This window comes from Hydractinia symbiolongicarpus, chromosome 5, assembly GCF_029227915.1.
Source record: "Hydractinia symbiolongicarpus strain clone_291-10 chromosome 5, HSymV2.1, whole genome shotgun sequence".
Taxonomy (NCBI): Eukaryota; Metazoa; Cnidaria; class Hydrozoa; order Anthoathecata; family Hydractiniidae; genus Hydractinia; species Hydractinia symbiolongicarpus.
In genome coordinates this window covers 5,433,061-5,443,769 of record NC_079879.1, presented here as the reverse complement: position 1 = coordinate 5,443,769, position 10,709 = coordinate 5,433,061, and the positions used below count along the sequence as shown (strand labels likewise).

At 35.8% G+C, this 10,709-nt stretch overlaps 1 protein-coding gene across 1 annotated transcript; it reads right to left on the bottom strand.

Moving 5' to 3' along the window:
* Nucleotides 1-5,467: 5,467 nt before the first annotated feature.
* LOC130644362 (histone deacetylase complex subunit SAP18-like) lies at nt 5,468-10,659 on the bottom strand. The gene is made up of 4 exons (XM_057449929.1): nt 10,454-10,659; nt 6,215-6,264; nt 5,999-6,055; nt 5,468-5,852 (listed from the first exon to the last, which is right to left on the bottom strand). The coding sequence occupies exons 1-4, from the start codon at nt 10,628-10,630 to the stop codon at nt 5,588-5,590; spliced, it is 549 nt and encodes a 182-aa protein (XP_057305912.1). The 5' UTR covers nt 10,631-10,659; the 3' UTR covers nt 5,468-5,587.
* Nucleotides 10,660-10,709: the final 50 nt, after the last annotated feature.

Sequence of the window (10,709 nt, the reverse complement as noted above, 5' to 3'; positions counted from 1 at the left end):
TCAGGAAATAGTGTACCAAGCTATAGTATAGTTAAAAAGTCATACAGCAAGCAATGTTGTCATATCATTAGCAGAAAACGGCATACCAGCAAAAGAGCCACCAGTTTTACCGTCTAATATATATATGGACTCAATTTGGATTAAAATTGTTTTCTTCGCCATAGTAGGATTATTTTATAAAAGAACATATAAAATTTACAATAAAATACACGAAGCTTTTCGTAAATAAGAAATAAGTAATGTTACCTGAAGATGTAAAGTTTTATTTACGAAAAGCTTCGTGTATTTTATTGTAAATTTTATATGTTCTTTTATAAAAATAATTTAGAATATTCTACAGTTCTACAAAATAATATCCTTATTATAAAGTTTTTAATTCTAAGACGGAAAATTTAGCCAACCTGAAAAACATCAGCCAAAGTCGTCGAGGTGACAAATTTTACTATGATATGATCCTCACAAAGCAGGTTTACACAAAATCTTTGTACACTTCATTATTCCGTTATAGTTGCTGGCATTTGGGTGTTTGGCCCGACTTGGTGCATGTGTACGACGACGCTGAACAAATTTTTGTGCTGTACTGAAAGGCGCATTTTTAAATGATTTCGATTTTCCCTTTTCCTTTTTTCTCTTTTATTTTAACATTCGTTTTTAAAGCTTTTTGACTTTAAAATAGTAAGTTAATTGAATTATTATCAGTCGTGAAGTTTAGATGTGAACTTGTTAAAAAACTTTGACTTTCTTGGGGCTAACATTGTCCTACTCAGGGTATGACATAAAGTACACGACCTAGAGTACACGCTTCGCTTTGGATGGAATAGGTAAAGGGAATTTCAATTTCCAGCGGGAAAAACCCTTTGGAATATCTGTCTGTGCGCGTAAGCGACCAACAAAAAATCACCAATCTTACATCAAGATAGACAGTTAAAACGAACAATAGTCCACTATTATTTTGAGATGAGAAATTTGTTTGTAGTAGGAAAGAAATGTTTTCTTTACTTCCGTCGGAAAATAAGGGGGAAAGATTTATGGAGAAATGTTTAAGCTTAACCACTGTGTTCGATACACCGTGAATGCGAGGTTTCCTGTTTGCTGACACTGTTTTCACAGAAAATTATTTTTAAAAAAAAAAAAATCGGTATTGTTCCACTTAACTGTTTAAGTTATTATATCTAACATTTGCCTTAAATCAATTTTAATACAGAGTGGAAGGACTACAAATCGAAAAGCGTGCACCCTAAACTTTAGTCCGACGCAATGGAGAGTATAAGGGGGGGGGTGGGGTTGGTGCCACATTCTGACAATCATTTTGGTCGGCGTTTTGTCAGGTCGGCCAACATTTGGATGATCTAGCGATCATTTTTCGGTGCTGCTACGTCACATTGGCGTTCGTTTTCGCCGTTGTTTCATAACCCGGCGGTGCCTTCCGTTTAAAGCAGTGTCAGTCGAATTTCGCTATATCCAATAAATCTATTGATAATAGCGCCTTGCTCCTTCCTGGCATTTTAGACTGGGACAATGGGGTACTCGACTGAAGTGCCACATGAAACCGGGTCGCTCTGTAGAGTCAATTGACCGGTTCGTTCTAAACGAAAATTCGGCGGAGGTTAAAGAGGCGCTGTGTGTCTGTCTGTCTGTCACACAAAATGGTAGCTTAAAAATATTATAAATATTATTCTTAACGAGGCTTTGACGAATTTTTGACCGACGCCTAATTTTGGACCGCTGTTGCATTTCGTTCTTCAGAGCTCTTATGGAAACGGCAATTTCCCCTCAAGCGACCATTCAAACACCAACAACTGTGGTGCTTTATTGTCTCTTAAAGTCGCGCTGTGCAGCCATCGAGAAAAGGCAAAGTCAGGGGTTGAAACGACCGCTCGGGAAATGAAACGCCGAGAAGAACACCTCCATACTTTATTATACCAAGAACACCTCAGTTATTGATACATCGGCCTAAGAGACCACCAGGTCATAGATAAAACGGCCAAAATCAATGTCGAACGCGCATAGCACCGCTGAAAGACGACTGCTGGGTCATTGAAACGTCCACCGAAACGATCGCTGACCAGATAAAACTTCGACTAAATGGAGAGAAAGGGTTAAATCATTTGCTGTCTAAATAATGTATGCTGTGAAGTATCACAATTTTAAATTTTTAAAAAATATTACTAGTTGTCTGTATTTAGTTGCTTTAAATTTCCGTAAACTTTGTGGCTACCGTCCTCCAGGCTGTTTTAATTTTCTTAGTTTCTATAACTTCTTTTTCCATTGGGTGTTTCCACTCTCCAGTGGAGGATTCGAAGTATCGTATGTAGAGAAAGGATGTCGTGTTGGTAAAGGGTTGACCTGAGAAACTAGGCATAAAAAACCGACCTGGCGTAAGCGGTCGGTCATTATGAAGGGCCTGTTTATAACGAAAAGGTTACCTCTCTATATACATCTTTCTCGATATGTTTGTTGGCCATGCTTAACAGATTTGGTAAGTGATCGATAACAAACCACGTGCGATGATTAGCAAGGTAAAAAAGGAAAGGGAAAAAATGTACTGTCTCGTTGCTAAAGAAGACTAAGTCACGTGATTTCATGGGTAAATATAGTTGTTAGGTGAAAGGCACCTGTAATGGTGAGATTTTAATTGGTTGAGAGAGCACCTCCTGACCTCGGGTATGCGACGTAATGTACAGTTTGTGCGTAGCAAGTATAAACAAGGCAGAGGAGCCGTGCTGGAGATGTGAAACACGCGCACCTAGGGGTGATCTTGATGAATAGAAAACTGGGCTAACGACCAAGCTAGCGTGTATGTACAGCGCAAACAATTGCTAAAAAGTGCACAAGGGTAGAGTCTTCACTATAAAGGGGTAAAGGAAATGGTTAGACAACAGAATTGTTGCCTACCCTCCTTGGTCTAACCAGTGTTGTTTGATATGGGGGTGAAGTAAATTAATTTTTTCAATCGATAAAACGTTTCCAACGCATAGCTGTGGTAAGAGAAAGTATTTTAGTACTTTCATGGTGGCCTATGTAGATACAAGAGTAAAGGGGTGCACATTTGGAGCCCACGACTGTGTCATAGATTTATTGGTAATAATCATCCATGAGATTACAACAGTTATGTTTTAGGACAAAGTCCATCATTATTTTAATAGTATTTAAAGGAGGAGTTTCTGGTGGAAGGATGTCTTTATTTTTTGATAGAGTTTCTAACAAAACTTTCGATGCCTTCATCATGGGGTATGTTAGTGTAGAGTGATACTACATCAACAGTAACTAAAATAGTATTTGGAGGAATAAGAGGAAGTTCTAGAATACTTCTGAGATGATGTTTAGTGTCTTTTATGTAAGAAGGTAATGACTTCATGACGGTTTGCATATATGATCTGCTGACATGCTTTCTGTTAGAGAGTCGTTAGCTGATACCATGGGTCTAAGGAGTACATTAGGTTTGTGTATTTTGGGTAATCCATAAAAAAGTGGTGTGCGTCGAGGAGTGGTTGTTCTAAAAAAAATTAGCAACTTCTCTTGTTATTCTATGTCTGGAATATAAAAAGTGAATAAATGTTGATATATCATTCGCAATCTGAAGAGTAGGGTCAAAAGGTAACTTTTTGTAGTATTTTGTGTTCTCAAGTTGGCTGTTGACTTTAAAAATATGATCAGTTTTATTCATGATAACAAAACTGCTACCTTTGTCCGCTGGTTTAAATATGTTAGGGTTGTTTTTCAAATTTTTTGACAGTGTACTTTCTTATGACAAACTGTGGGACAGAATTAAAAGTATCCTCAATTTCACTTTTTATTCTACCTTGGAGGAAAGATTCTACGGAAATATTCGTGAAGATTATGATCTTGGGTAGGAAGTGGACTCCAGTTGGAGGGTTTTTAAGCCTTATCAGGCTTAAGTTGCATGAGAGAAAGTAATATCACAGACCTTTTGAATAATCAATTACAAAAGTGGATGTGGTTGGTATAAATTTTAATACTTTAATAAGAATATTTTCCTCCAAATGTGACAATTTTTAAGAGGATAAATTTGTAGTTAGTCGATTTAAGAAATTATTTTTATAAATTTTTTTTTTTTCTTACTATTTCTATTTTGTGCTTAGTCACATGGCTGAGTATTTCTTGCGTTCCTTATGTTCAAAGTAGATGTCAAGCATTAAAATGTTATGTTCCAGCGCTAGTTAGATCCCATTCCATTTTAACAAAATGAAACTGTTTAAATCTTTTTATAATTAATTGAATTTGTAAATATGGGCCTTTTCATTGAGATCTTAGACATGGAAGGTCGGGAATGTAATGACAAAATTAAAATCTGCAGGTTTTAACGCCGCAAAAACGGTAAAAATAATTTCTAAATGTTTCACTGAAGTAAAAAAGGCAGTCATTTTGTTCCGCGAAGCGTATTGATAAAGGATGTTTATGTCAGTGTTCACGGGCAAGCTTGTTATCTGTTTTTGTGACGATAATAAAGACGATATTAATAAATCGTCTTGGCCATAGTCTGAAAATATTTTAAAATAATGGTGCGCAAACAGTGTATTTCAACCAACCCTATTCCAAGGGCTCTTTTTCTCTTTGTGATGATCGCGGACGGTGGGGACAAGGTTGTATTTCAACATTTTTTCATCCAAAGTATCTAGCCTGAGACGGAAGCCAGGGCTTAGCTCAAGCACGATTCCGCTCAGCCGGGACAAGGCAAATTGTTTTAAGAGGCCAATAAAGCTAGTGATGATAGCAACGTATAATACATTTATTAGACATGTCACTAATAAGGCCGTTTCACATTACAGAAATATATTGAATCCAATATATTGGAAATTATTGATAACTATTGAAAAATATTGCCTCAATTAATTGACATAATGTGAAACCAACTTTTGAGACACGTTCGAAAAAACATTACGCAATCGCTTTCAATACTTGTCAAGACTTTTTAATTCAAACACGGTTTGAATTAAAAAAAATATGGCAAGGGAAATTCTTTTGTTGTGAGAAGACTCTATTGTTTTCCGAACAATAGAAAAATCGAATCAGCAAAGTATTCGAAATTTGTCTGTCTGAAATAAACAGTAAATGAAACATACGATCGAAGATAAAAGATGGAGCAAAATAACATTTATTATTTTGAAAGTCAGCCACACGATTTTGCTACGAATGATCAAATTCTATTTCCTCAAGCTACGACGCAACAGCAACATGCCGCACATGTCTTCACTCAGAGCTCACCAAAACCAACCTCGTCAATCTTGAGCCAAAACACACAAATATTCGGTCTTTGCAATAATTCGAAATATTTTCCAATATAATGAATTCAATAATTTTCAATTGATATCATTATTCATAAATATATTGCTGTCAATATTTTTCTATATATTGCTGTAATGTGGAACGGCCTATATGGTTAATTCCAAAGGTGTAACAGAGCAAAGCTCACATGTTTTCCGCAAAAATTATAAAACATTAAAAATGCTATATTATAACGTTTTTCTTATTAAAATCCAAGTTCGTTAGTTCTTATACAGCTCGTCTGTGTGCATAATGGCGCAGTAACACACAATATATACAAAGCAAATATTTTACAGAATCTTCATAAACTGTCTCTTCTCTCCTTGGGAGGCAACATTATTGCTATGTCCAAAAAATCACCGATTTGGAACCTTTTTGAATGGAGTGTGACGTTATCATCCGGGCACTTTTGTCCAGAGCAAGTCGTACCAATATCTTTTAATATGTACCCTCCACGCTGGAAGTTCGGATATATAATTGCAAAATCAAAATAAGTTCCTTTACGTCTTGCTTCTGGGTTAACCTCCTTGACCAAACTCATGAGTTCCTTTAAGCTAGCATCTTTCCTAAATTATAAAAGCATTCAAATCTCTACCTAAAATATATCAACCTTAAGCCGGAGCCCATAGAATACATTGTGTCGACTTCTGTGCAGATAAATAGCAGCAAAAACTTTCTAAAATAACAAAACCGAAATTTAAATTATTTTTACCATGTATAAATTTGCAGCTCATTCGAGGGTGTCTTGTTATGAGCAAACTCCTCTGTTCTAAATATTATAAATAAAGTACAGCAAATTTTATAATTTATTTATCACTTTCAGTGTTTTCTTCTAACCAATGTGTAAAATTCAGCATTCAGAAAAGCAATTTCATAAATAGCTATCTAATAAAGGAATCAATTTTCAGCTACGATATTAAAACAATACCTGTGATGCTTTCCAATTTGACAAAACACTCTTAACAGTAAAGGGCAAGTCTAAGAAAAAGAACAATAGCATTATATAAGTACATCACAGTATTGCAAATTTGAACTTAAAAGTTTTCTAAGGATTGAACCTCAAAATGCATTCTGTTATTATCAAAGCATAAAAATAGGTTCGTGAATTAAAGATCTCTTGCTGTTTTGCATTTTGGAGAAATTCAGGTTAGTTTCGAAATAATTTGAGCAAGTTCGGGAATATTTTGGGTAAAACCCGCAAAATACATTTAAGAAGTTGTCGTGTCATAGCTTAGTGATTATAACTCTCACACTTTGGCACCGATTCAATACAGCCCTGTGCATCCAATCCGATTAAGGGGCACTTCAGGGGTTGGCACATTATGTTCTCCTTTACTCTGGGAACTTAAATTAAAATTTACCTCAACTAGAATCTTTTGAACAGACAGTGTTATTTTTCCTATTCATTAAAAACTTGGGCTTTGTTTCCCTTAGAGCGAAGAAGTCCATTCTTCAAGGTCTGAATAATTTTAGATGCGAAATATTTTTTCCACATTCTCTAAAACAAGGACAGTTTTGCCGACATTCTCTGCATGCAAGCCTATCAATAAGAAAATAACACCCAAGCAATAATTTTTATCTATTTTATATATCATCTTTTTTATATATTTTGGTTACTTTTTTACTGCAAATGCTAAGAAATATAACATTGGTCTCCTTGTGAGATAAATTAAATTGCTTAGCAGGATAAACTTTTGTGCAATCGAGGGAGCAATTAATAGCTCAGCTAGTTTCTCATTCCTCAGAATTGGGCGAGTGTTTGCGTGCACACATACAGGAATTCAACATGGAATTCACATGACTGCAACCATGCAGCAATAGTTGATCTAAATTTTAAATTTTCATGCAAGTTTTTTCGGATTAACGTCATAATTACTTATGCAAGTTACAGTTATAGAAAAATAGATTGTTAGTAGTACAGTAAATGTCAAGTAAGTAATGTCACACTCACTTGTGAGCAATATAGCAAAAGATACATAGTGACGCTTAAAGCAGCCGCTAGCTGCATCTGCGAGAAGGCAGTAAGTATTGCAACCATTTTTATCAAAGAGGTTTCAGACATAGTTCCAGTGGATCTCTCATTGAAATAAACATCTCATGGCATTGAGATGTAAATTGCGCAACTAGGACATCTCAGCCCTTTCCTTTTTTGCTTGACCCTGTGCAAATACCCACCCTGTTCAACAGCAATTTTGCAAAGTTGTTATAAGGGATGGTTTATATTCGAAACCAAACAAAGTTGCTAGATCGTCACAATATTTATATAAAGTGTAAGCTCAGCGATCTAGGGACCTCAAAACCCAAAATTTTCCCTTCGGTAACAGCCATGGTGGTGCCTCACGGAGATACTAACCTAAGCAAAAGTTGGGCATAAGAAAGTGGTAGTCCCAAAAAAACTCTGGATACGTCACTGCAGGCTATGCTAACATTCACTCAACAATGTGCAGTTGAACATCGAACATTGTCCGACCCAGACGCAACTATGTCTGACGAAATCAGTTCTGGCCCTGGCCCGTTATTTACACATTTCTGTAGCTACATCTTGCCTATTATAAGTTCAAAATTAAAAATTGAAACATGCAAAATAATTCCGCATCTCTTTCGTTTTGTTTTTATCTGTCATGTGCCATTATGGAAGTTTCTTAATCATAATCACACATACCACAAATAAAAAATGTGTTAAAATGCACTTTAAGATGTAGACAATTAGTGACATTCTTCAAGTAAACTATTGTGCTGTATTAACCTTTTTTTTGCATGAACTAGGGTGTTTTAGTGTGGCAAAAGTTTGTTTCCAGCACAACAAAGTTTGTCGCTATTTCGAGGATTTCCCTGAGATGATATCCTCAAGGCATGGCTGCTTTTATTGTGAAAAATATCAGCAAAAATCCAGTATTCTCAGTAAAAAGGAAAACAACTATAGAAATGCTCCCTCTCTCTGGCAAAATTAACCACTCCAACCACCAACCCCTCCAACTTGTGTATGTGTCACGGGCATGTATTTGTAACACAAGGAAGAGAACTAATCTGTGGGGATTTCCCTTGTTGGATAATATCCAGAGAATGTGGCTGCCTTTTCAATATTAAATATGTATCTAAAGCAGTAAGGGAAAACAGCAAATTAAGCTAATTAGGCTATCATCTCCTAATTAAGCCATGCTGATAGCCTAATTAGGATTTGGAACCATATTTTTAACTTTTGCGAAAATTATACTTACATTCGCGTCTATATTACTTGTTGCTTTGATTCTTACCAATGCTGTGCCTAACTCTTCAAAATTTCAACGAAAACTAATGACGGGTCAACAAAATGTTTACATTTATTTAAATTTTTGCGAAAATGACCTAATTAGGATATCAAATAGCCTAAAAAGGATGTTGATTTTTAAAATGGTGGTTGCGGAAAGACGGTGTTTGGCTGGAAAGAATCTCCTAGTTGGGCCATCATAAGCTAATTAGACTATGTGCAAAGTATTTTGCCGATTTTGGTCAATATCTTTTACAAATGCGACGATTTTTTTAAATATCACAGTTTTGAAATTTGGCTGCACAAAGAGAATGAAATAAAGATGCGGATAGCGCATCAACGGTGACTTTTTTGCTTTTAAAAAAAATTCATAGCCTAATTAGGACATCATAGCTAATTTGGAGAATAGCCTAATTAGTTCATGATCATATCCTAATTTGCTGTTTTCCCTGACTGTAAAGTCTGTTATTCTAGTTCAGAAATAACAACCATAGAACTGATAAACAAAGAGGATGCAGATAAGCCGCAAACGCCCGCATATGAAAGGGCGAGTTCGGGCGACTTTTCGAATTAAATTGACAGTTGTCGTCGGAAATTGCCCGCACTTTCCCAAACTCGCAGGAACATTCCCGAAATGCAATTCCTGATGCAACATACCATGCGGACGATAGTTGGAAAAAGGAGCTTGAAGATAAAGGAGTTAATATAGTTTATATAAAAGTTATTTATCAAGTAAATCTTTTTATAAACTATCAAAAACAGTTCTTTTAAGAACTTCGCTACCACATAGTAAGTTTATTTGTAAGTTTGTAAGTTTATTTGTAAGTTTGAATCAGTGTCTGTTTTTTTTTTTTTTTCAGGCATTGTTTGGGTCTATGCGGGTTTATTTGGGCAAATACTTGATTTTTTTTAAAATGCCGAACTCTCCTAAAAACGCCCGTGGTTTTTTTGGCGTATGCGGCTTATCGGCACCCTTGTGGTAACATTAGCTATTCAAATGCTATTGCAGAGATCACATTTAAAATGGAAGACATCAAGGAGGACTTTATTTGAGTTTGATGAGCCAAATGTTTAAAGCTATCAAAAAATAGTTTACGGTACTAGCTAGTTTCATTAATTTTTATTGTGTCTTTCATGTAAACTCCCAGGCTGTTACCTGCTTTGTTTCGGTCAAAGTTTATTCTTTTTCTACTTTTCTTAGCTGCGCTGTCCACTGACGAGGGTGCTGATAATCCGCATACGCCGTAAAAAGTGCGGGCATTTTCGGGCGAGTTAGGCGTTTTGAAAAAAATTCAAGTATTCGCCCGAAAAAACCTGCATAGACCAGAACAATGCCCGAAAGAAAAAAAAACAGACACTAATGTATGATTCAAAAAAACTATAAAAATAAAATAAACTTACTATGTCGTAGCGAAGTTCTTAGAAGAACTGTTTTTGATGGTTTTTGAAGAAGTTTACTTTATAAATAACTTATATATAAACTTTATTAACTCCTTTCTCATCAAGCGCCTTCTTCCCAACCAAGGACTGGATTTCGGGAATGTTCTGGGCGAGTTCGGGAAAGTGCAGGCGGTTTCCGGGGGACAACCGCCAATTTTATTTGAAAAGTCGCCCGAGCTCGCCTGTATATATGCGGGCGTTTGCGGCTTATCGGCACCCTCTTGTCCACTGGCGAAAAATATCGCAATGTTTATTTTTTCCTCTACCATTTTTTAAGGTGACTGCAAAAATAATTACGTGAATATTTAAAAACAATGATATGAAATTTGAGTGGCTAATATTTTTCCGTTTCAAATAACAAATTTCAAATTGTCAGGTAGGTCATCCTAAACTCTATTTTTTCCCTTCTCTCATCAAAAATATCAAAAAGGGAAAAATGATGAATTTAGTTTACTAGACTAGCTAGCTATAGCTACATGCCTTTTCTCTGTCTATTTTCACATTATCGCTAATGCCATTTTCAGTTGGCTGATCGCCATCAGTACCACTTATCCGCTTTAAACGATCCTGAATTCCATCTCGCTCGGAGTTTTTCCTACCAAATGGGGATCTACTTCGAGAACGATTTCTGTTTCCACCACCACGTCTCTCCGCCATTTTCTTTTGTCAAATATTGATAGTAGTAAATTTATAAATAAATAAATAAAGAACTGTTCTGTAAAGTCATATTTTGGAA

Excerpts from the sequence above, each read along its gene's own strand:
- LOC130644362 (XM_057449929.1), bottom strand. The coding sequence starts at position 10,630 with ATGGCGGAGAGACGTGGTGGTGGAAACAGAAATCGTTCTCGAAGTAGA. Across the intron at positions 6,265-10,453 it reads TGAAAATAGACAGAGAAAAG|ACTTGCCCTTTACTGTTAAG; the intron begins GCATGTAGCTAT and ends TCTTTTTCTTAG. Across the intron at positions 5,853-5,998 it reads GAGCTGCAAATTTATACATG|GAAAGATGCTAGCTTAAAGG; the intron begins GTAAAAATAATT and ends TTTATAATTTAG.